General features: G+C 40.8%; 1 protein-coding gene across 2 annotated transcripts in view; it reads left to right on the forward strand.

Annotated features, from left to right (window-relative positions):
* Positions 1–26,519, forward strand: part of CENPF (centromere protein F) — a 61,898-nt gene that overhangs the window by 29,079 nt on the left and 6,300 nt on the right. For both annotated transcript variants that reach the window (XM_044942709.2, XM_044942710.2), the window contains exons 11-18: positions 2,400–2,535; positions 4,383–7,777; positions 9,017–12,304; positions 13,541–13,693; positions 17,883–18,059; positions 18,388–18,549; positions 20,787–20,949; positions 24,463–24,939. In XM_044942709.2, coding sequence (XP_044798644.2) covers positions 2,400–2,535; positions 4,383–7,777; positions 9,017–12,304; positions 13,541–13,693; positions 17,883–18,059; positions 18,388–18,549; positions 20,787–20,949; positions 24,463–24,939 — 7,951 coding nt within the window. The remainder of the gene's footprint in view (positions 1–2,399; positions 2,536–4,382; positions 7,778–9,016; positions 12,305–13,540; positions 13,694–17,882; positions 18,060–18,387; positions 18,550–20,786; positions 20,950–24,462; positions 24,940–26,519) is intronic.

Raw genomic sequence — 26,519 nt, forward strand, 5'->3', positions numbered from 1 at the left:
ATCATGTTTGGTGGCGAGAGATGCCTGGGAGACTGTATCCTTGTATGCTTAACTCATTGTTGGTAATGAGCTACCCAATCAAGTCTTAAGTGGCTGTAAGCTGTGCAGAAAACTAATTGCTGATGGATGGCAGCCTACAGCTTCATTTGCAGATACTCATTTTCTAAATTCTGGCCTTTTAAAATTCTTGGGTTGGCCACAGCCAGAGCATGATAAGCCTCAGGGTCCCGGGGTTGGCGGAATGTTTCTTCATTTGAAACAAATATTTATGGAGCTAATGCCAGAATAAAGGCACGTTAATCTTTCCACTGGGCTTAGTGTTCACTTAAATGTCTCCAGTTTTGGACATGATGGATAGAGATGAGCAGACACATAAACATAAGTTGTCCCCCTCCCTCCTGGGGTCCCTCCTTCCTCTTCTTTTCACCTTCCTTCCTCCTGCTGGGATACACCCAGCTTTAGCTTTCTTGTCACACCTCTAGATGTAGATGCCATTTGATTCAATGATTTTTTAGAGCAAAAAATACAAGTTGCAAAATGTATCTTAGATGGTTACATTCTAGTTGCTCTCTTATGTGAGCTCATTTGGCTGATCTTAACACTGAACACACAGAATCTAGCTGCTGTTCAATTTTAGGAAGAAACACTACTACTAATGCCCCGTTGCCTGCGTTAGAGTGCGTTAAGGTATTTTTCCTTTCACATCTGTGATCTAATTTGAGTGGTGATTATTCTGAGTCTGAAGAGCAAACAAGTGATTACACATTCTGTAGTTGAATGATGCTCATTTAAGTTGATCACATCCTTGCACCTTAGTGATCATTCATCCTGTGCAGAATTTCACAATGACTGGTATGAATGTCAGTTTTGACATGAGTTGGTGCGGGCCTTTAGTTCTGGTGGATTTCTTAATTTGATAGAGTCTCAGTTGAGCACATGGAAAGGAGGGAGGATGAAGACAAAGGAGACAGAAATATAAGTGCAGCGGGCTCTTAAATTTTGATGATGAAATGAACATATATACACGAACACAGCAGCCGCCAGCAAGTGTTCAAGTACTTTGTACCAGCCAGATTCTCCCTCTTGAATTTGGCTTTGCTACATCAGTACCCATCTGCTGGTAGTAACCAGACTGATAATTGAAGGCAGGCTTCCAGCACCACGTTGCCAGGGCCATCTGTTTTCTAACGGTGCAGTAGGCTTTTGGAGGATGGGTCTTAACTGTTTCTTTAAGAATTCAAAAATTCCCTTCTCAAAGGAGTATTTTTCTAAGTGTGTTTGTGTGCTTTTCAAGTTCGGCTTACGAGCCCCCCCACACCCCGCCAAGGGTGGGGGCTGCTCAGTTCCGCTGGTTTGTCATGATCCATGCCAATTCCCAGTGATCCAGAAGGTGCCATGCAATGTAGGTTGAAATAATTAACAACTGCAACATCATTGAAGGTTGAACAGCGGGTTGAGGAATATGGATAGAGGATTTATAATATTTATTATGCAAGTCACATGGTTAATAAGAAGCATTTTTATTCGGCAGACAAATACTACTTTGTTTTAAGACTAAGAAAAATAGGTCTCCCTAGAAAATAGAATGAGGCTGCATGTGTCTGTCTGCTAGTCTATGGCACATCGATGCACGGCTCTTCATTTATTCAGGTACCCACCAAAGGACCTGTCTTCACTGGGAAGCCTCAGATTCCTCCCTCTAGAATTGATCCTTCCATGCTCCAGCCTCTCATTTCCCGTAGCACACTTCACCTCTCTTGAGCATATAACACATCCTGCCATGTATTAAGTGATGGCCCCCTGGGAGGTACCTGTCCTGAGGGCAGAGACTCTGTCTTAATTTGTAACTGCACCTTTCATAATGCCCATTCCAACATCTTGTACATTGCAGACTTTAATAAACATTTCTTAATGGTAATTTACTCATAAAGACATTCCCATATAGCAGTGAAACTTAAGATGGTTTTACAAAAAAAGATCAAAAATCATCACATGAATTTTTTTGGTTCGTCAGCACCTCGGAACTTTGCAAAGATATATTTGATTATTTAGGCGTGATGGAAACTTGGAGTGATTATGTCTTTGGGAGGCTTGTAAAAAGGGTTTTCCTTATATGCGAATGTTATAACAACCATAGGGACACCTGGAAAGTTCAAAAAGTAAACTTCTTGAAGGAAAAAGATTACAATCAGTTTTTAGGTTTTGTGCTTCTGACTTCTATTTAGAATATCGTTTTATTGAAAATAAAACTAACGTCATTGCTCGAAGGGCAAGTGTGCCTCTCCTAGTGAGATGCACACATGGTCCCATGAGACAGAAGTCCCACCAAGGCAGAAGTCCTGAGTTGCTTGAGCATCTGTAAGACATAGGTAAGACAACTACCTAAACCTGTCTTTTAGGAAATGAAGAGGGAAAACAGCCTCCTCAAGAGTGAGTCTGAGCAAAGGGCCCGAGAAGTCTGCCACCTGGAGGAAGAACTGAAGAAGGCCAAGCAGTGTTTGAGTCAGAGCCAGAATTTTGCAGCAGAAATGAAGGGTGAGTGGCGTTTTAGAGTTCTTTCTCTAGGTTAATGTTCCCTCGAGGGAGGGTGGATGTCAATTAGAAACTTCTTTGAATTTTTCCATATCTTCTCCCAGAGAGATGTCAGCAGCTGATGTGGAAAAAGTTTTTGCTTTTCCACTTTTTAGTTTCTAGAGTGATAGTTGGGCCTTTTTTTTAATTGGAACACACTGAGTCCCCAAATGCCTGGTTTTCAGCACTTTGAAACCAAAAGGGTAAATATTTTGCATACAAAAGTAAATTGTTGGTGCTGTCTCATTCCCCAGCATGCTATTTTGTGTCTCAAGTGTGTTTGTTAGTTACATCCAGACGGCTCATCTACTCGCCCATTACCGTTTCTCTTATAATGGGAAATTCTATATTAAATGCATGTTTTCCCAGCCCTTAGTGACCATTGTTTTTGGATGGCTTACTTGACTGAATGATTTTATTTCCTTACTTTCTATATAGACACAGAATGAGGCTATGTACAGCAAATGATTCCACTGTTTCACACTTATTTGTATGTGCCATGTGTCTTTATTTAGATTTATTTTCTCCCCTGGGGTGTTTGCACGTCTTGGATTTCTTTTAACCTGAGCGTTCTCTGACTCTTTTCTATTTTAAATTCTAACCTCCCCATACGGCTTTCAGTTTTCCACGGCAGGAAGTAGAAATACCAATCCTCAGATGTTTTGACAGAAAACTACAGGGAAAGAAAGGGTGTTTTTTTCAGCGTTGGTCACCAGTGTCATCGCCTGAGGCTCTGACAAGCAAATAGCCCCTGTGGCGCTGTCTCCAGCAGCCATCCACTCTCATTAGGTAGACGGAGGTGAGCGGGCTAAAAAGAGGAATTGCTGTCCAGTTGCTATAACACCTGAGTTTATAATACATACTACCTTTTTCATCTACTGAGATTCTTTAAGACTTCCCATTGTTGAATGAAAGCAGTGTGGTTATTCTCAACTCGGAGGGGCCTGTGGGCAGACGGGAGTTTTTAAGCAGAGAACAGGCAGTGATGGAGTCTATGACATCTTCCTGATGACTCTCATCTTCACAGGCACCACCTTGACTCTGAGGGACTGGGGTGTGGGCCATTGCTCCTCACTGACATTCCTATGTTCGTCTCCAGAGTTGCTGATACATAGAACCATGTATATTTTGGGGAAAAAAATGTACATTTTAAAATTGAAGTATAGCTGGTTTACAGTGTTGTGTTAGTTTCAGTTGTACAGCAGAGTGATTCAGTTATACACACACACACACACACACATCTGGTTTCAAATGCTTTTCCCTTACAGGTTATTACAGAATAATTGAGTATAATTCCCTGTAGCACCATATACTCTTGTACTTGAGCTTGATCCTGTGGATTTTTGGCTAAAATGGCAAAGAAGTTATTAACTTTTCTGAGATATCAGGGATGTTGCATAGTGATGTGGGATATTTCCATTTTAGTGCTGCTCTTGTCACACTTTTCTCTCCTTGAATAGCTATTTCCAAAAGGCAAAAATATGAATATACATAAGCATGTACAAGGTAAAAGAATAAAAGAAAGTTTCAAGTGCTTAGGAAAATAACCCCTTGGTGTTTTATACAATAGCACTTTGTTATGCTGCTTAGAAAGAAGATAAACAAATGTATTGCCATCCTGAAAAGGACCATTTTCTTTATATGAGCTTAGATAATTATCAGGTGGTTTACTTTCAAGGAGGTATGCAGGCAGTAATGCCAATTTTTACATGACTTAAGCTGTTTTTTTTTTTTAGAGTTTAGAATTCTTGTAGAATAAGTATTTATTAAAGCCATGACAACTTAAAAATATATTTTTTCTGTTTTAATAGCTAAGAATACCTCTCAGGAAACCATGTTAAGAGATCTTCAAGAAAAGATAAATCAGCAAGAGAATTCCTTGACTTTAGAGAAACTGAAGCTTGCCTTGGCTGACCTGGAAAAGCAGCGAGATTGTTCTCAAGACCTTTTGAAGAAAAGGGAACATCACATTGAACAACTGAACGAAAAGTTAAGCAAAACAGAGAGAGAATCTGAAGCATTGTTGAGTGCTTTGGAATTAAAGAAGAAAGAATATGAAGAATTAAAAGAAGAGAAAACTCTGTTTTCTCGCTGGAAAAGTGAAAATGAACAACTTTTAAATCAGATGGAATCAGAAAAAGAAAGCTTGCAGAGTAAAGTTAATCACTTGGAAACTTGTCTTAAGACACAACAAATAAAAAGTCATGAATATAATGAGAGGGTAAGAACTCTGGAGATGGAAAGAGAAAATCTAAACGTGGAGATCAGGAACCTTCAAAATGTGATCGACAGCAAAACCGCAGAGGCAGAGACACAGAAACGAGCTTATGGAGAACTGCAACAGAAAGCTGAGTTCTCAGATCAGAAACACGAGAAGGAGATAGAAAATATGTGTCTGAAAATCTCTCACCTCACTGGGCAAGTGGAAGACCTAGAACATAAGCTTCAGTTACTGTCAAGTGAAATCATGGACAAAGACCAGCGTTACCAAGACTTGCATGCTGAATCTGAGAGCCTCAGGGATCTGCTAAAATCCAGAGATTCCTCTGCGGTGACAATTGAGCCTCATCAGAGAAGTCCTTTGGCTTTTGAACAGCAGTCTGCACCGAACAATTCCTTTGCAAATATAATCGGAGAGCAAGAAAGTGTGCCTTCAGAAAGGAGCGGATGCCATGTAGCAACAGACCAAAGTCCAAAAAGTTCATCCATGTTGCAAAATAGAGTTGTTTCTCTTGAATTTTCCTTAGAGTCGCAAAAGCAGATGAACTCAGATCTGCAGAAGCAGTGTGAAGAGTTGGTGCAAATCAAAGGAGAAATCGAAGAAAACCTCATGAAAGCAGAACAGATGCATCAAAGTTTTGTGGCTGAAACAAGCCAACGCATTAGTAAGTTACAAGAAGACACTTCTGTTCATCAGAATGTTGTTGCTGAAACTTTAGCTGCCCTGGAGAGCAAGGAAAGAGAGTTGCAACTTTTGAATGAAAAATTAGAAACTGAGCAGGCAGAGATTGGAGAGTTAAAAAAGAACAACCATTTACTTCAGGAATCTCTAAAGGAGCTACAGTTTTTGTCTGAAACCCTGAGCTTGGAGAAAAAGGAATTGAATTCCATCATTTCTCTAAATAAAAAGGACATTGAAGAGTTGACCCAAGAGAATGGGACTCTCAAGGAAATTAATGCCACCTTAACTCAAGAGAAGATGAACTTGCTCCAAAAAACCGAGAGTTTTTCAAACTGTATAGATGAAAGAGACAAAAGCATTTCAGAGTTATCTAATCAGTACAAACAAGAAAGGCTTACTTTACTACAAAGATGTGAAGAAACAGGAAATGCATTTCAGGATCTTAGTGAAAAATATAAAGCGGTTCAGGAAAAGAACTCTAAATTAGAATGCTTGCTGAGTGAGTGCACGGGTGTTTGTGAAGACAGAAAAAATGAATTAGGACAGCTAAAGGAAACATTTGCAAGGGAACACCAAGCATTTGTATCACAGTTAGCATTAGCTGAAGAAAGAAACCAGAATTTAATTCTAGAGTTGGAGACAGTGCAGCAAGCCCTGCAGTCTGAGATTACAGATATCCAGAACAGCTCCAAGAGGGAGACTGATGGTTTAAAGCAAGAAATCATGAATTTAAAGGAAGAACAAAATAAGATGCAACAGGAAGTTAGTGCCTTATTACAAGAGAATGAACACCTGATGGAATTAATGAAGACGAAACATGAGCATCAATGTCTAGAATTGGAACCAATTCAAGACTCTGAGAAAGAAGAGAGGGAGATAAATACATGTCACCTTCAACTTCCGATGGATCTTGATGTTAAAGATACTTCTCCAGACACTTGTAATGCACAGCTGGTGCAAGTAGAATCTAAAGTCAGAAACATGGAATTAAAACTTCAGAAGAGTGAGAAGGAAGAGTGTCTACAGCACGAGTTACAAACTAGAGAATTAGAAACTGAAGATTTGCAACAAGATCCTCAGTCACAAGATATTAGTGGCCTTGGAGACTCTGAAATAGATCCAGAAGAAAAATATATTTCAGTGCTTCATGAGTTGTCAACAAGTCAGCAGGACAATGCCCACCTGCAGTGCTCTCTACAGACAGCCATGAACAAGCTGAATGAGTTAGAGAAAATGTGTGAAGCCCTGCAGGTTGAAAAGTCTGAACTCATATCTGAGCTGAATGACTCAAGATCAGAATATATCACAGCAACTAGTAAAACGGCAGAAGAGGTAGGGAAACTAGTAAATGAAGTTGAAACATTAAATGACGAAAATGGACTTCTCCAAGGCGAGTTAGTGGAAGAAACACCAGAAGGTGAATTTGGTGAACAACAAGATGAGCAGACATCTGTGAACTTAAATCCTTTGGATGACAGTAATTTCTATGAGCATTTGACCGTGTCAAACAAAGAGGTTCAAATGCACTTTGCTGAATTACAGGAGAAATTTTCATCTTTACAGAGTGAACACAAAATTTTACACGAACAGCACTGTCTGATGAGCTCTAAGATGTCAGAGCTGCAGTCCTACGTCGACACGTTAAAGGCTGAAAATTCAGTCTTGTCGATGAGTCTGAGAAGCTCTCAAGGTGACTTGGTAAAGGAGGTGCCACCAGGACCTGGGGAGGAGCATTTACTGTCCTTGTCATTCTCTTGTGTGACTGACAGCCCTGGTAAGGCAAGTTTGGGAGAGTCCTCTTTTTACAAAGATCTTTTAGAGCGCACAACAGAAACGTCCCTTTTGAATAATCTAGAAGGGACTGTTTCAGCAAACCAGTCCAATGTAGAGGAAGTCTCTTGCAGTAGTCTGGAGGAGGAGAATCTGACCGAGAAAGAGATCCCCTCTGTCCCACTGAGGAACACTCGAGAACTTGAGACCCTCTGTCAGACGTACCTCCAGTCCCTCAAGCAGCTGGAAGAGGAAATCGAAAGTCAAGGGATTATGAAAAACAAGGAGATCAAAGAGCTCAAGGAGCTACTGAGTTCTTCGAGGGAGGAGCTCGACGACCTCAGGAAGCAGTATTTGTCAGAAAATGAACAGTGGCAGCAGAAGCTGACAGATGTGACAGTGGAGATGGAGTCCAAGTTGGCGGCTGAGAAGAGACACACAGAGCACCTTACACTTGAGCTTGAGGTGGCGCGGCTTCAGCTGCAGGGTCTGGACTTAAGCTCTCGGTCTCTGCTTGGCACCGACATAGAAGATGTAAGTACACGGGACTGACGTGCTCTTTCTCTAATCGAGTGCCCAGGAGGCATGCAGTGTTTGTTGAAATCGACATTAAATCCAAATTAAAATATTTTTAGGGTTTAAGGAAATAAGAGCAAAATATACCAAAGTTTTGAAAAAATAAGCCAGAACTTTAGGAAAGTGTGTCACCTTTATTTGGGGGGTAATTTCTCTCATCATCATCTTTAAAAATTATTATATTGGACATTACTACAGATGTTTTTTAAAGTCTCCTCGAGAAAATCATGTTACAGAGTCAGAATATCTTCTTGAGGATGTCTGTATATTTTTACTTTGTGATTTAATAAAACACATTGAATCTCAAACTGGCACTTAGGAATGGTAAGGTGATCAGAATTTTTACCTCTCTTACTCTTTTCAGAGTCTATAACTCTACAGAGTTATAGACATGAAGCTAAATATTAGTGTTTATTTTGTAATTCTGAATACTTTTCTAACAATTTGCTTGGGTACAAATCTATGATTTGATATCAGTTATTCTAAAAGACACTTTTTTCTTTGTTGAATAAAAAGTGGTTTAGTTACTTATACCTTTGTCTTTTCTAGTCTACCAGCTAAACTACTAATGGTGTACAGTCAGTGAGCCTCACTGAAGTCCTTCTGTAGGGTGGTAGGAGGCACATGGAGAGGTGACAGCAACTGTGACCAGAGTCCCCATTTTACAGATGAGAGAAGGGGAGGTTTAAACATGTGATTTATCCAAGAATATAGGCTGCTTATATTAAGTGATTAAGTCCTTGACCTGGAAATCTGGTCATGAAGCCTTACTGCCTTCTCTTATTGAAGAGCGTCATAAATGCTGAAGATGGAAGCTGACCATTTAATTTGGAATTTGTTAGCCTCTTATTTGATAATCCCAAAGAAAATTTCAAATTTGGCTACTTAAAATATTCCTAACAGGAAAAAAATTTTGAAATGTAACTACATCACAATTTAGATGATCACATAAACTGACCTGAAGGCTTTGTCTTCTTGATAAATACCCAGGACCTTGCACATGGAGAACACTTCCTGAATGTTTGTTTAATTGTGTTGACTATTTGTATGGAGAGACGTGAATCTGGTAGGCAGTATGCCATTTGAAGAGATGTGTTCAGCAGAAACAAGTATCTAGTTTCCAAAAAATAATAAGCCTATTTATTCTGATTCTTCTTGAAAAGTAAGATGCATTCTTATTATATTTTGTAACTACAGGCTATTCCGGGTGGAAATGATAGCTGTGACATAAGAGAATCAGAAGAATATACTTCAGAAACTAAAGAGAGGACCCCGAAGCATGAGATCCACCAGATTTGTGAAAAAGATGTTCAGCAGGACCTCAGTCTAGAGATGGAGAAAATAACAAAGACTGGTGCAACCAAACTTACAGAAGAATGGTCCAGAGAGCAGTCCTCAGAAAGCAGTCATGAGACCCCAGGGGAAGATCCAGCCCAGGGCTGTTCAGGATGCATTTCTGAACTGTCCCTTTCTGGGCCTAATGCTTCGGTGCCTAGGGATTTTCTGGAGAATCAGGTAACCATTCAGAGTCTCGAGCTGAAAGTAAAAGAGACATCAAATGAGAATTTGAGATTACTTCATGGCATAGAGGAGCGTGACCAAAAAGTTGAAAACTTGCTAAATGAAATCAAAGAGTTAGACTCAAAATTCCATTTACTGGAAGTACAACTAACTACCAAGATTGAAGCATGTGTGGCATTGGAAAAAATAGTTGAGGAACTTAAGAAAGAAAAATTAGATTTAAATGAAAAATTGGAATCCTTTTCTTGTCATAACCAGAGAGAAGAAAGTTCAGGAGGTCTCACTTCCAACTTAGAAATGGTCACAAGCAAATTGCCACATGAAGGTATTGAAGATGATGTAGCCAAGGTGACTGACAACTGGAGAGAGAAATGTCTCCAGGTGGAAAATGAGCTACACAGGATTCAATCTGAGAAAGATAGCATGGAGCATCACGCCCTCTCTGCTGAAGCCAGCTTAGAGGCAGTTCAAACAGAGAAACTATATTTAGAAAAAGACAATGAAAATAAACAAACAGTTATAACCTGTCTTGAGGAAGGACTCTCAGCGGTCACAAGTGAGAGAGATCAGCTTCGTGAAGAGTTAGATACTTTGTCAAAAGAAAATCAAGAGCTAGATCAGATGTCTGAAAAGATGAAGGAGAAAATAAGGGAGCTTGAATCTCATCAAAGTGAGTGTCTGCATCTCCAAGAGTGGCTTCAGAGTTTGGAAAAGGACTCACAGGCACTGTCTCTGGTAAGAAGTGAGCTGGAAAACCAAATTGAACAACTGAAAAAAGAGAAAGACTCACTTGTATGGGAATCCGAAAGCCTGCAGACCAAACTGAGCGAATCGGAGCATGAAAAGCTGGCCGTCACCAAGGCTTTGGAGGCTGCCCTGATGGAGAAGGGTGAGGTTGCAGTGAGGCTGAGCTCCACGCAAGAGGAAGTGCACCAGTTGAGAAAAGGCATTGAGAAACTCAGGGTCCGCATTGAGGCTGATGAAAAGAAGCAGCTCCATGTCTCAGAGAAACTGAAAGAAAGTGAGCGGAGGAATGACTCGCTTCAGGACAAGGTTGAGACCCTTGAAAGGGAGTTGCAGATGGCAGAAGAAAACCAAGAGCTGGTGATTCTTGATGCTGAGAATTGCAAAGCAGATGTGGAGACCCTAAAAACACAAATAGAATTGATGACTGAACGCCTAAAAGATTTAGAATTAGACCTTGTCACAATACGGTCTGAAAAAGAAAATCTTTTGAAACAGCTACAAGAAAAACAAGGTCAGGCATCTGAATTAGATACGCTACTCTCTTCACTGAAAAATCTATTAGAAGAAAAGGAGCGAGAGAAAATACAGACTCAAGAAGAATCTAAAAGTGCAATGGAGATGCTGCAAACACAATTGAGAGAGCTAAGTGAGGAAGTAGCAGCCTTGTGTGATGACCAGGAGACATGGAAGGCCAAAGAACAGAGTCTGGACTCTCCTGCCCAGGAGGTACAACAGCTGAGAAATAACATTGGAAAGCTGAAAGTCCACTTGGACATTGATAAAAAGAAGCAGCTCCAAATCCTAGAAAAACTGAAGGAAAGTGAGCATCAGGCCGATTTCCTTAAGGATACAGTTGAGAACCTTGAAAGAGAACTCAAGCTATCAGGAGAAAACCAAGAGCATGTGACTCTTGAGGCTGAGAAGTCCAAAGCAGAAGTAGAGACCCTGAAAGCAACAGTGGAGGAGATGGACCAAAATCTGAGAGGTTTGCAATTAGATCTTATCAATATAAGATCAGAAAAAGAAGATCTGACTAAAGAATTACAGAAAGAGCAGAGTCGAGTATCTGAATTAGAAACATTAAATTCTTCATTTGAAAACCTATTGCGGGAAAAAGAGCAAGAAAAAGTACAGATGAAGGAAGACTCTAAAGCTGCAGTGGAGATGCTGCAAACACAGCTGAAAGAGCTAAGTGAGGAAGTAGCAACCTTGTGTGTTGACCAGGAGACCTGGAAGGTTGAAGAACAGAGTCTGGACTCCCCAGTTGAGGAGGTACAACAGCTGAGAAATAACATTGGAAAGCTGAAAGTCTGCCTAGATGCTGATAAAAAGCAGCAGCTCCATATCTTAGAAAAACTGAAGGAAAGTGAGCATCAGGCCGATTTCCTTAAGGATACAGTTGAGAACCTTGAAAGAGAACTCAAGCTATCAGGAGAAAACCAAGAGCATGTGACTCTTGAGGCTGAGAAGTCCAAAGCAGAAGTAGAGACCCTGAAAGCAACAGTGGAGGAGATGGACCAAAATCTGAGAGGTTTGCAATTAGATCTTGTCAACATAAGATCAGAAAAAGAAGATCTGACTAAAGAATTACAGAAAGAGCAGAGTCGAGTATCTGAATTAGAAACATTAAATTCTTCATTTGAAAACCTATTGCGGGAAAAAGAGCAAGAAAAAGTACAGATGAAGGAAGACTCTAAAGCTGCAGTGGAGATGCTGCAAAAAGAATTAGAAGAGCTAAACGAGAAAATGGCAGCCTTGTGTAATGACCAAGAGACCTGGAAGGTCAAAGAACAGAGCCTGAGTAGTCAAGTAGATGCCCTTGAACATGAGAAGGCTCAGTTGCTGCAGGGCCTTGATGATGCCAAAAGTAATTACCTGATTTTGCAGTCTTCTGTGAATGACCTCATTCAAGAAGTTGAAGGTGGCAAACAGAAACTGGAGAAAAAGGATGAAGAAATCAGTATACTAAAAAGTCAGACTCGGGACCAAGAGCAGCTTGTCTCTAAACTGTCCCAGATGGAAGGAGAACAGCAACTTTGGAAGAAGCAAAAGGCAGACCTGGAAAATCTGATGGTGGAATTGGAGCAGAAGATTCAGGTGCTGCAATCCAAAAATGATGCTTTGCAGGACACCTTAGAAGCTCTGCAGAATTCTTCCAGGAATCTGGAGAAAGAGCTTGAATTGACAAAATTGGAAAAAATGTCCTTTGTTGATAAAGTAAGTGGCTTTATGTCTTTACATTTGAATCTGTTGTCAGGAGGAGGGGCAACCACTGTGTGAGTTCTCTTTCCTTCTGGACAGCATTTGCTGTATAGGATCAAACTTTGTAAAGGCTTTAAGTTTGGGGGTCTTGAACTATGGGGCATATTGACTTGGCTCCAATAGTGAGTAATTCTTAGCTTTGGCACACACTTCCATGGGGTACTTCTATGGATTGGCCCAGTTTTCACTGAGACACCTGGACAGGGAAGCAGCTTTGGGTTGTGCATGGTTCATTTCTTGTAGTACATCAGAATAGTAGCCCACATACCCATACCCAGTTGAGTACCACTGCTGTAGAGAGTATAACACATATTAGTCAGAATCAGTAGAGATCACTTTTGCCTCTGCCCTGCCATTTTTGCCTTTAGGAGAAATAACTGTTAAAGATACTGATATAATTATAACCAACAGAACCCTCATGGCTCCCAGGACATGTCCCTCCTAGGGATTTTGGGCTTTCAGCCCCGTTCTCTTTGGGCAGTCTCCTGTTTTGTTAGCTGATGATGAAAGGGAAGATCTGCCATCAAGAAACTCAATTACTAAAGAAAAGTTAAAAATTTCCCCTATACTTACTGATCTAGGAAAGCGATTCCTTCAAATTAAGTTTTTATTGGACAAGTAGATTGTCCAGAAAATACAGTCAATCATATCTCAATATTTTCCAAGAATTTCAAGTTTTTGCATAGCTTGCAAGTGATAGCAGTTATGGTAGAGACAATTAGACAAACTTTACCAGGCTATTTCAGTCTGGTGTAGGGATGGATGCAAACAATCCTGCTTTAACTGGTTTTAACAAACTATCATCCTGTTTCTTGCATTTTAGCATGGCTCTAGAGAATACATAAGAGATCCAAGGGTTGATCTATTAAGTCACTGCCTCGTAAATACTTTCTGGTGTTTAAGTTTAATTCAAATCATTACCTCTATGAAGGATTTTAAGATTTGCTAATATTATCTTTCTTTGTCATTCCTTTCCTTATTGCTGTCTTTTGTTAAATCTTGCAGAGAGGAAAAGGCAAGCTTATCAGTCGGTTTTGAGAATATTAGTTGAGTGGATTAGTAACAGGAGGATTAGCTGGGTTTTATTTTATTGTTGGAGGGATGTGAATGTCACAAATTTGCTGTGTCACAGTGATTAATTTGATCAAACAGACAACCATAAGCAGATCCTAATGAAAGATGAAATTTCAGGTAAACACAATGACTGTGAAGGAAACTGAGCTTCAGAAGGAAATGCATGCAATGATACAAAAAACGGTGGAACTGAAAGAAGAATTTAGTGGAGAGAAAAACAGGCTAACGGAAGAATTAAATTTAATGTTGGAAGAAGTAAATAGCAGCAAAGTAAGTTTCTCTATGACAGAATCATTACACTCTAGTAATTCTTGTGCACTCTCTCCTTGTTTGTTTTTGTAAGATCTTCTGAGATGTATCAGACTTTTATTAGCTTTTGAAAAGAATAACCCAAAGCTATGTCATGGTCAGACCTGCAGTAATCTTTGCCATCCAGCACTGTCATGAGCCCTGAAGGAGTCCAAAGAGGCCCCCAAACACATCAAAATACCTGTCAAGGAGCCCAGATATGTTTTTCATAGAAGACAGCCCTTCTGACTATATTAACTCATACCAGAAATGGATTGCATGCAGCTTTCAATAGGCTTTTCCTGGCCTGCCCCAGATTACAAGCCAGAGTGTTGCTAGAGACAGATGCACTGATCTTGCAAAGAACTAACAAAGTAACAGAGAGTCACAGTAAAATGTAAAGTTGGAGCAGTCTTGGGGTGCTATTTTAGGGCAGGTGGTGGCAGAACTATAGCATTTGGGCTGCCACTCCCACTGCTGGTCTCATAATAGATATTGCTGATTCACGTGCTTTCTCCTGAATCTCTTAACAACGAGACTTAGGTAGCAGCTACCATGCAGCCAGATGGTAAAATTCCTGTATCCATATAGTCTGTGTGCAACTTCATCCCCAAGTAGTTTTTAGAAAAGGATAGCAAAATATAATTGTGATTATGACCTAGAATAATCACATAAAGTTGCAATGATATTTGGAATAGCCTGTATAAGAAATGGGGGAAATTGGTGCTTTTTTTTTTTTTTTAAATAAGGTAGGTTTTTAAAAAAGTATTAACTTTATGTCTTTGCTGTGTCTTTGTTGCTGCCTGTGGACTTTCTCTAGTTATGGAGAGCGGAGGCTGGTCCAGTTGCAGTGCTCAGGCTTCTCACTGCCGTGACTTCTCTTGTTGTGGAGCACGGGCTCTGGAGTCCAAGCTCAGTAGTTACGGCACATGGGCTTAGTTGCTTGTGGCTTATAGGATCTTCTGGACCAGGGATGGAACCCATGTCCCCCGCAATGCAAGGTGGATTCTAACCACTGAACTACCAGGGAAGCCCTGTGCTTTTCTTTAAATATGATATTTAATAAAAATGGAAAAGCTTTGGCATTTAATCTCAGCAATTGGTTCATGGGATTTGTGGCAATGCTATGTGGAAGGAGTTCCTATGAATGATATCTGAGTCCTGCACCTGCTGAAATCTGCTTGGGACTGAGCAGTTTGAGAGTATCCCTAGTATATTGTTACTTGCATTTCATTTATAGGCTCTACAAAAAAAAAAAAGAAATTTTAAGTGTTCAGCTTGAAGGCCGTATGTATGAATGAGCATGTTGGTCTGCAATGGCTTTATTCATTCTGTAAATACTACTAAGGTCAGAGGATAGAATGGGGAATGATAGCTATCCAGTGGTTCCTGCGCTCACAGAGCTTACCATCTCGACACAATAAATCACTCCATAGGAAATGTATAAAATAATCATAAATGCTTCGAGTGCTATAAGACTTCCCTGGTAGTCCAGTGGTTAAGAATCTGCCTGCCACTGCAGGGGACACTGGTTTGATCCCTGGTCTGGGGAGATTCCACAGACCCTGAGGCAGCTAAGCCCATGTGCCCAACTACTGAGCCTGTGCTCTGCAATAGGAGATACCGCTGCAGTGAGAAGTCCGGGCACCAGAACTAGAGAGTAGTCCCCTCTTGCTGCAACTAGAGAAAGCCCGTGTGCAGCAGTGAAGACCCAGTGTTGCCAAATAAATAAATTATTATTAAAAAAAAAAAAACAACTGTTAAGTGTGATAAAGGAAACAAGATCCTTTCTGTAGAATGTTTGGGAAGTTGGGTATAGGAGTAGGGAACAACCTAATTTAGACAAGGTTGTCTGAGAATGCCACCTGCAAGGCAAGAAGTCACCATGTGAAGAACACAACCAGGGAGGGAGCCTTCTAAGTCTATAGAGCAGTGTGACAAAATCTCTGAAATTAGGGACTTCCCTGGTGGTCCAGTGACGAAGACTCTGCTCCCAATGCCGGGGGCCTGGGTGCAATCCCTGGTCAGGGAATTAGGTCCCATGTGCTGCGACTAAGAGTTCACATGCCTCAACTAAAGATCCCGCATGCTTTGATGAAGGTTGAAGATCCTGTGTGCTGAGAACACGTGGAGCAGCCAAAAAGGTGGTGGTGGGGGGGGGGGGGGGGGGGGCGACAAAACTCTGAAATTATAAATACCTATGGACATTTTCAAAATTGAAAGGAAACCATTGTGGCTGAAGTCAGAGGGAAAATAATATGCAAGAAGGTTGGAGCAGTAGGAAGAGATGGTAAAGAACTAGAGTACAATCTAAAGTGACACAAAACACAGGAGGCTGGTGATTGAAGGGAAGATTTAGGAAAGATACATGAATTTGGCTAGTTCACAGTATTAGGTAGTGTTTAAAAATTATGAGGATGGTAGAAAATACAGATGGAGAAGAGAAGGTGAAGAGGCAGCTCAGGGCCCAGCCCAGGTGACCCCCCAGCAAGTAGGGTGAGACAGGAGGAAGAGCCAGCAAAGGAACTGAGAAGACAGGAGGAGGCAAACCAGGAGAGTGTCCTGTTCCTGAAGGCACGGGTGGAGGCTGTCTTGGGACTGAAGGAGTGGTCAGCAGCATCAGAGTCTGCTCAGAGGTTGAAAGAGATGAGGGCTAAAGAATGGGGTTTGTAACATGGAGCTTGATGATGCTGTTTCAGGAGGAGCTGGGATAAAAGGTTGGAGTGGGTTGAGGAGTGGTTGATGAGAAAGTGAACACATCATGTATATAAACACATGTAGGAACAGCTATTTGGGATCACAGAGAAGCCAGATGCCTCTAGGGCTGCAGTTTTGCTAGTCCTGCACCATGAAGGGAGAGAGGGGCAGAGGAGTGGGGAGCATGTGGAAGGAAATTCTTCAAGTGACAGAAGATGCACGTAAGCTGGCCAAGGAAGGGGGCTTGAGTGTAAAGGTGGTGGTGGTGCTGTTGATGAGGTCAAGAAATTACCATAATAGAAGTACTTAAAAAAGTGAGAAGCCAAGGGAGCCAAGGAAGGTTTGGTCCAGGGTGTCTTAGTTGTGAAGTTGAGGTTTCAGAGATCCCATGCTCCTTGTGGAGGTGACCTGGGGTTGGAACAAAGGAAATTGCCCCTGGAGGTGAAGTCGCCATTTAAAGTGAATTAAGTCATCCCTCAGTATCCACAGGAGATGGGTTCTAGGCCCCTCCAGGTTCCAAAATTCACAGATGTTCAAGTCCCTCATATAAAATGGCATAGTGTTTGCATATAACCTACACACATCCTCCTGCATGTGCTCAGTTGCTAAGTCATGTCCGACTCTGCAACTCCATAGACAGTAGCCTGCCAGGCTTCTCTGTCCTTGGGATATTCCAGACAAGAATACTGCAGTGGGTTGCCATTTCCTCTTTCAGGGGAACTTCCCGACCCAGGGATCGAACCCAAGTCTTCTGTGCCTGCATTGGCAGGTGGATTCTTTACCACTGAGCCACCTGGGAAGCCCATACTGGATTACTTAAAATACCTAATACTATGTAAATAGTTGTAAATACTCTGCTTGCAATGCAGGAGATCCCGGTTCGGGAAGATCCCCTGGAGAAGAGATAGGCTACCCACTTCAGTAGTCTTGGACTTCCCTGGTGGCTCAGACAGTAAAGAATCCACCTGCAGTGTGGGAGACCTGGGTTCGATACCTGGGTTGGGAAGATCCTCTGGATCTTCCAGAGCAACCCACTCCAGTATTCTTGCCTGGAGAGTCCTCATGGACAGAGGAACCTGGTGGGCCCCAGTCCATCGGGTTGAAAAGAATTGTACAGGACTGAGCGACTAAACAACAGCAATAAGTAACTCACTAGAATATGTAAATACAATGTAAATGCTGTGTGGAAAATTCCTGGTACACAGAAAATTCAAGTTTGACTTTTTGGAACTGTCTGGAATTTTGGGGGAGGGGAGGTTGGAATATTTTTGTTTTGTAGTTGGTTAAATTTGTAGATGTTTAATCTGTGGCTATAGAACATCAACTGTACATTGCTAAGGATTATAGCACTAATTCTATGTAGATTTTGTCTTGCCTATAAATGATTTTTTTTCCCTTCCATACTCAGTGTTCCTAAATATATATGTCCAGGTTCTTAATTACCTTCCCATAATTTTATTGTTTTTCTCATTAGGGTCAACTGAAGGAGCTCATGCTAGAAAATAGTGAATTGAAGAAGAGTTTGGATTGTGTACACAAAGACCGTATGGAAGAACAAGGGAAGATGAGAGGAGAAATAGCTGAATATCGGCTACGGCTTCAGGAAGCTGAAAACAAACATCAGGCTTTGCTTCTGGATACAAACAAACAGGTAAAAATGCGTGGTCTGGTGACTGGGCAAGCTGAAGAGTATGTGTCGGTGGTGGTGATGAGGCATTTTTTGCAAGGAAGCCAGTGTTGTGTATTATAATTATGCTTCACAATTTTGTGAATGGTCTCATTCTATTAACTTCCCTTTCTTTCCCTCAGTTATTTGCACGTGTCTTATTTTATGCCTTGAGTTTTTAAAAAATACATTTCCATCTTGGAGAGAGTTCCAAAAACCATGGTCTTTGGAATAGCAGTTTTCTTTTCTGTTTGTTTCCCTTATAATGTTTTTACTTGAGCCTCCTGGCTAAAGTAACATTTTTTTGCCCTAGCATGAAATGGAAATCCAGACATACCGAGAGAAACTGACTTCTAAGGAGGAATGTCTCAGCTCACAGAAGGTGGAGATAGACCTCTTAAAGTCCAGTAAAGAAGAACTCAATAATTCTTTGAAAGCGACCACTGAGATTTTAGAAGAATTGAAGAAAACCAAGGTATGTACACTTATCATTACTTTATAACTTAGAATGGCTCATATATGTAACAGTGGTTTTAGCGGTATGAAATTGTTTTCATTTTAATTTTCATGAAAAAAGTTTTTGTAGTGATAAATAAAATCATTCATCAGTTGTCTGCTGAGTTGTTTCTACAAATGAGAGGGGACAGCATGCAGTTCCATAGCTTGAGCAGACTTTATTCATCACTCAGTGCATCCTGTCAAAGTAGAGGATGTCAGAGACTTCCAGAAGTGGATATGAAGATCAAGCCTATAACAGAGGACGGCAAGCCCCTCCAGACGTAGATAATGATTTGGTGCAAGTCTTAATGATTGGTCTTCAGGTTCACTACTATCACCAAACCTTTCCCATGACTTTGGGGCTCAAGGTGGGCCAAGCACTTGGCCAGCCATACATATGTGTACGTTCTCCTCTTCCTCTCGATGCAGGGACCATCAAACTTTTTTCTTTAGAAAAAAAAGTGAACTCTAATCTCAGTATTGTTAGACTATGTGTGTGGGCTCAGTTGCTCAGTCATGTCCAACTCTTTGTGACCCCGTGGACTGTAGCCCACTGGGCTCCTCTGTCCATGGAATTTTCTGGGCAAGAATACTGGAATAGGTTGCCGTTTCCTACTCCAGGGGATCTTCCCTACCCAGGGATCCAACCCATGTTTCTTGCGTCTCCTGCATTGGCAGGCAGATTCTTTACCACTGTACCACCTGGAAAGTTCCATTGTTAGAGTATAGGAAGTCCTATAGTAGTTCTACCTAGAGAAGGAGGCTGATTTGATTCCCACAAATACTTTGCATAAAACAAATGCCATCCAGAATGTAAAATATGAACCTGGAAAGTAAATATCTTTCAGAAAAGTTAAGATAACTAGGTATAGATTTCTTATGTTTATAGTCTTATACAATTATCACGGTGAAGGAAATATACCAAGGAAATACAAACTAAGTTTAAAATAACATTAATGATCACTAATGTCCTGTTGCTACAAAATGAGAGATATTAGGTTTAATAACAAAGAAATTGCTTCAGGTCTACTTTTTAATTTACTTTCTCCTTTTTTAAAATCTTTGACAGTTGTACTGTGGGGAATGTCTATTTATATATGTACAAAATGGTACATTGTTAGTTGAGTCTATTCAAATCTCATAATTTTATTGAAGTTGATAAGCATTGTTGAAATTGAATTAAATCTGTCTCTAATCCATTTATGTTTGGAATCAGAAATAGAAAATTCTAAAAGTGCAGATTTATTGCAACATTGCTGATGAAATTATTTCAAGGTGAAATGTACAAAGAGGGAAATCGACTTGTAACATCAATGTGCTGCTAAGCTGCTTCTTTCTTTTTTTTGATAGTTTGGTCTGCCTTTGTATGTTTATGATCTCTTATCAGAAACTCTTAGAGCTATATTGTTTTAGAATTCTGTATTTCTTAGATATTAGATAATGCAGTGCATATGCCACATATCACATAATATCTTATCAGAGTCTGGGGTGATACTTCATAATCAAATTCATAGTTTTATAGAAATATGTATGAATATTTTCACAAGGTGGGATAAATAAAGACTGTAAATTCCTTTATATCTGTTCAGGTCAAGTTTTGCCTATAAATCATTTTCAGAACTTGTTTTTTTGATTTTGCAATTGTGCTTAAGGAACTATGAACATATACTACTAAGAAGTGCTTGATGACATAATTCTCCCACCATTCTGTTCACTTTTTGTTTAAGTTACTATAACATTTAAATTTATGTTATAAACCATAATATCATTTGGTTTTAAATTAGTGTTGTGAGCCACATCTCTGGCCTTCGTCTGGTGTGACTCGGCAAATGTCATCTGAGGCATTGAAATTGCAACGGCACAGAATGGCAAATGGGACACAGTCCTCTCATCCGGAGTGTTCTGCCCACCAAGAATATGTCCATGGACCCGCGCCCCCACCTCCCGGGTGTGCCTCCCATTGGATAAACACAGATACACTGGGCTACTTACTTAGTAGGACATTATCTTAAGAAAGGGAGTGACAAAGACCGTGTTTGCTGGGGGACTTAGGACACTGAACAGAGACGAGGAATTGTTTTATGCATCTTTAGATGTTTTGTCTTGTTCTTAAACTTACAGCATATGATTCTTAGTTATATCTCATTGTTATTTTTCCATATGCTCACGAAAAGCAATTCAAGGTTTTTAAGTGGAATTGCTTTTGTTTTGTAGATGGAAAATCTAAAACATGCAGATAAATTGAAGAAGGAAAACGATCGTGCCCAGAGTAAAATAAAGTTGTTGATGAAATCCTGTAAACAGCTGGAAGAGGAAAAGGTGATGTTGCAGAAAGAACTATCTCATCTTGAAGCTGCACAGGAGAAACAGAGAGAAGGTGGGTGCTAGCCGGGCACACATCGATAAGCCCTCTCTGGCGCCGACTAGTGACGTCACATACACAGCGACAAGCCCTCACTGGCGCCGACTAGTGATGTCACACACTGGTGTGTCTGCCCCGGAAGCGTGGTTAGTGCTCCGTTCTGTGGCAGCACGCCGAGATTGAGCGGCAGACCGTTTTCCAATTTCTGAATTTTGTGCTCGGGCTAGGGTCATTAATGGGATTCAGAATGAAGCCTGCATTTTAAAAAGAGAACGACTGCACCTTCTGTTCTATCAAACGTACAAAAACCTGGCAGCCCTGTTTGCTAATGAGCCTTTCCAAGAAGAGTTATTCATGTGGATGTCCATTACATAGTTCCTACATCAAAAGAAGATTGGCCTCTGAGCTGGCACTGGTAATTTACCAACAGATGATTCTGGTATCCATGGCCCTACTAAATAGAAAGGTTGGGGACTATATTTTTGGGTATGTAGATACAATGAAACAAAGTGACAACGCTTTTTGTCACTTTTCTCTACATACACCCCTAGAGTGGAATGCTTTTTCTGTATGGATAGATGACGGCAAATATAGTACGCATGGCTTTTCTGGACCGTACATAGCTTGGCAGGGGTGAGGGGTCCACAGTGTTCCCTGCTGAGAAGAGTAGGCAGAAGGGACTGGGGCTTCAAGGATGGAATCAACACCAACCAGGCAGCTGCAAGTGACTGAGACATCTTCCCATGTAGTGTCCTTCAAACCCTTGTCCGTCAGATCCTCCATTGCCTCCACGCAGTTTTCAGCACTTCTTTGGACTTGTCTTTTCATTGGCCCCTGCCTGTATCCCAGTATACAGCCTTGACATACTCCTTTCCCGATTTGGAACCAGTCTGTTGTTCCATGTCCAGTTCTAACTGTTGCTTCCTGACCTGCATACAGATTTTTCAGGAGGCAGGTCTGGTGGTCTGATATTCCCATCTCTTGAAGAATTGTCCACAATTTGTTGTGATCCACACAGGGCTTTGGCATATTCAATAAAGCAGAAATAGATGTTTTTCTGGAACTCTCTTGCTTTTTCGATGATCCAGTAGATGTTGGCAATTTGATCTCTGGTTCCTCTGCCTTTTCTAAAACCAGCTTGAACATCTGGAATTTCTAAGTTCATGTACTGTTGAAGCCTGGCTTGGAGAATTTTGAGCATTACTTTACTAGCCTGTGAGATGAGTGCAATTGTGCAGTAGTTTGAGCATTCTTTGGCATTGCCTTTCTTTGGGATTGGAATAAAAACTGACCTTTTCAAGTCCTGTGGTCACTGCCGAGTTTTCCAGATTTGCTTGCATATTGAGTGGAGCACTTTCACAGCATCATCTTTTAGGATTTGAAATAGCTCAACTGGAATTCCATCACCTCTACCAGCTTTGTTTGTAGTGATGCTTCCTAAGGCCCACTTGACTTTGCATTCTAGGATGTCTGGCTCCAGGTGAGTGATCACATCATTGTGCTTATCTGTGTCATGAAGATCATTTTTGTACAGTTCTGTGTATTCTTGCCACCTCTTCTTAATATCTTATGCTTTTGTTAGGTCCATACCATTTCTGTCCTTTATTGTGCCCATCTTTGCAGGAATTGTTCCCTTGGTGTCTCTGATTTTCTTGAAGATATCTCTAGTCTTTCCCATTCTGTTGTTTTCGTCTATTTCTTTGCATTGATCGCTGAGGAAGGCTTTCTTATCTCTCCTTGCTATTCTTTGGAACTCTGCATTCAAATGGGTATCTCATTCCTTTTCTCTTTTGCCTTTCGCTTCTCTTCTTTTCACAGCTATTTGTAAGGCCTCCTCAGACAACCATTATGCCTTTTTGCATTTCTTTTTCTTGGAAATGGTCTTGATCATTGCCTCCTGTACAATGTCATGAACCTCTATCCATAGCTCTTCAGCCACTCTGTCTATCAGATCTAATCCCTTGAATCTATTTGTCACTTCCTTTGTATAATCATAAGGGATCAGGAAAGGAGTACGTCAAGGCTGTATATTGTCAACCTGCTTATTTAACTTATATGCAGAGTACATCATGAGAAATGCTGGACTGGATAAAGCACAAGCTGGAATCAAGGGAGAAATATCAGTAACCTCAGGTATGCAGATGATACCACCCTATGGCAGAGAATGAAGAAGAACTAAAGAGCCTCTTGATGAAAGTGAAAGACAAGAGTGAAAAAGTTGGCTGAAAACTAAACATTCAGAAAACTAAGATCATGGCATCTGGTCTCATCACTTCATGGCGAATAGATGGGGAAACAGTGGAAACAGTGACAGACTTTAATTTTGGGGCTAAAAATCACTGCAGATGGTGACTGCAGCCATGAAATTAAAAGACACTCCTTGGAAGGAAAGTTATGACCAACCTAGACAGCATATTAAAAAGCAGGGACATTACTTTGCCAACAAAGGTCTATGTAGTCAAGGCTATGCTTTTTCCAGTGGTCATGTATGGATGTGAGAGTTGGACTATAAAGAAAGCTGAGCGCTGAAGAATTGATGCTTGTAAACTGTGGTGTTGGAGAAGACTCTTGAGAGTCCCTTGGACTGCAAGGAGATCCAACCTAAAGGAAATCAGTCCTGAATATTCACTGGAAGGACTGATGCTGAAGCTGAAACGCCAGTACTTTGGCCACCTGATGTGAAGGGCTGACTGATTAGAAAAGACCCTGATGCTGGGAAAGATTGAGGGCAGGAGGAGAAGGGGATGACAGAGGATGAGATGGTTGGATAGCATCACAGACTCAAGGGATATGAGTCTGAGTAAACTCTGGGAGTTAGTGATGGACAGGGAGGCCTGGCGTGTTGCAGTCCATGGGGTCGCAAAGAGTAAGACATGACTGAGCAACTGAACTGTCTCCCAAAGCCTTTACAACCATGACTTTATATTCTCTGTCGACTTTTACTGTTCATTCATTCACTTAAAATAGAAAGGATGGACAGAGGAATATAGAGGGTGCAATAAATTCATTCATTTTATATAGTATGATAACTACAAGGTGGTTTGATGGATTGGCTGAAATCCGAGTTTGAGAGATTGATGGGTTATATTTAAACTATCCCAGTAAGTATGTGGGCTCCCCTGTTGGCTGAAGACTCTGCCTACAAAGTGGTGAAGGATCTGCCTGCCGAGGAGGAGATGCGGGTTCAATCCCTGGAGAAGGAAATGACAACCCACTCCAGTATTCTTGCCTAGGAAATCCCATGGACAGAGTAGCCTGGTGGGCTACAGTCTGTGGGGTCTCAAAAGAACTGGGCATGACTTAGCCAGTAAACAACAATAAGTATGTAACTCGCTAGAATATGTATCTTGATACAATCCCTCCCAAACAAGAGCTGTTTGAAGTATAAGAACCATCTGTATCTACATTTTCCCCCGTTTCCAAAATAAAAAAAATCAAGAGCAAGTCTAAGGTTATCTGCTTGATGGTGCCCAATGTTAACTAGAGAAGTGTCACGTTACAAATGATTTGTCATTTTTCTTTTGACAGATACGGTTGTGGATGCCAATGTCAACGAATTAAGAACTGAAATGAAAGAACTGAAAGAAACCCTTGAAGAAAAAACCAAGGAGGCAGATGAATACCTGGATAAATACTGTTCCCTGCTTATAAGCCATGAGAAGTTAGAGAAAGCCAAGGAGATGTTAGAAACACAAGTTGCTCGTCTGAGTTCACAACAATCTAAACTGAATCTTCGGAATTCTCCTTTGGTGAATTCAGTTGCTCCAGGACCATCCCCAGTCCCTTCTGCCACTGAAAAGAAGTTACCATCCGGCCAAAATAAATCTTCAGGCAAAAGGCAGAGGTCCAGTGGGATTCGGGAGGATGGGGGAGAAACCACGCCTTCTACACCAGAGACATTTTCTAAAAAAGGCAGGAAAGGCATCAAAAGTGGTACTCACCCTGCAGAGGATGCAGAAGATGTTGAATTTGAGCCAGAGGGGCTTCCAGAAGTTGTAAAGAAAGGTATGACATAATTTTAAAAGTATTTGTGTCCTTTTAAAATAATTCACATACAAAAAGAAAAGAAGCATTTGTATTTTGAGGTTATTATGCCATGGTCCTAATTAATCTTCAGAAGCAATAGTCCACTGTTAAATTGGTAAGGTATATACTTTTCTTTTCTGTCGTGAGAGAATGACAGATCTAATTGCTTATGTCACAGTATAAAAAATGCTAGGAGATTTGAAAAATAACTGTCAGAAAACTGTTTGGAATTTGATATTTCTGTGCTGAAAATCCCCATATTGAAGATAACCCTTCAAGTTTCCCACCTTCAGTGTTGTGCAACCCAGGTAGTAGTGGAGCTGAAGGAGGGGCCCCATGATGCTGGCTCCTGGCTGGAGCTGCTTACCACGTTTTTTTTTTTTTTTAACCCAGTGTTCTTCAACGTGTAGCCCAGAGACTGGGGCCAGTCTAGGAACATTTGTTACTGGCCCATGACCAAAACAATGTATAGAAATCATGAGTTAGAGTTTAAAATTTTCATAGCCATTTGCTATTTCGCTGTTTTCAATATCCAAGCACATAATCAGTTTTTATTATACTCATTCTTATTGTATTATACAAAAGTATCATTCCACAGCAGATGAGAGATTACTCCCCACCCCTCTTCTTTTCCATAGAACTAGAGAAAAACAAATATCATATATTAATGCGTATATGTGGTATCTGAAAAAATTGGTATAGATGGTCTTATTGATAGAGCTGAAATAGAGACACGGAAGTAGAGAACAAACATATGGACACCAAGAGGAAAAGCGGGGAGGCAGGATGAATTGGGAGATTAGTACTGACATATATATATATAGACATATGACATTGTTGATCCTGTGTATAAAATAGGTAACTAATGAGAACCTACTGTATAGCATGGGCCTCCCAGGTGATAAAGAATAAATAATATTCTTTATGAATGATAAATAAAGAGTCCGCCTACCAATGCAGGAGACCAGCGTTCCACTCCTGGATCGGGAAGATCCCCTGGAGGAGGGCCTGGTGACCCACTCTGTACTCTTGCCTGGGAAATCCCATGGACAGGGGAGCCTGGTGGGCCACAGTCCAAAGGGTCAGCAAGAGTCGGACACAGCTAATTGACTAAAGCAGCACACGCTGTATGGCACAGGGACTCTACTGAGTGCTCTGTGGTGACCTAAATGGGAGCGCAGTTCCAAAGAGAGGGGTTACACGTATACGTATGGCTGATTCACTTTGCTGTACAGTAGAATTAACACAACATTGTAAAGCAACTATACTCCAATAACTATTTATTTTTAAAAATGAATTCTGGGATATAGAAAACAAACCAGTGGTTACCAGTGGAGCGAGGACAGGGGGAGGGGCAAGATGGGTGCAGGAGATTAAGAGGTACAGATGACTATGTTTGAAATAAATAGGCTACAAGGATATATCATTCAGCATAGTGAATAGACCCAGTAATGTAGCCAGTATTTTATAACAACTAAATGGAATATAACCTTTAAAACTTGTGAATCACTGTGTTGTACACATGAAACTAATATAGGAAAAATTCTGGGAAATGATTT

This window comes from Bubalus bubalis, chromosome 5 (genome assembly GCF_019923935.1).
Source record: "Bubalus bubalis isolate 160015118507 breed Murrah chromosome 5, NDDB_SH_1, whole genome shotgun sequence".
Lineage (NCBI taxonomy): Eukaryota > Metazoa > Chordata > Mammalia > Artiodactyla > Bovidae > Bubalus > Bubalus bubalis.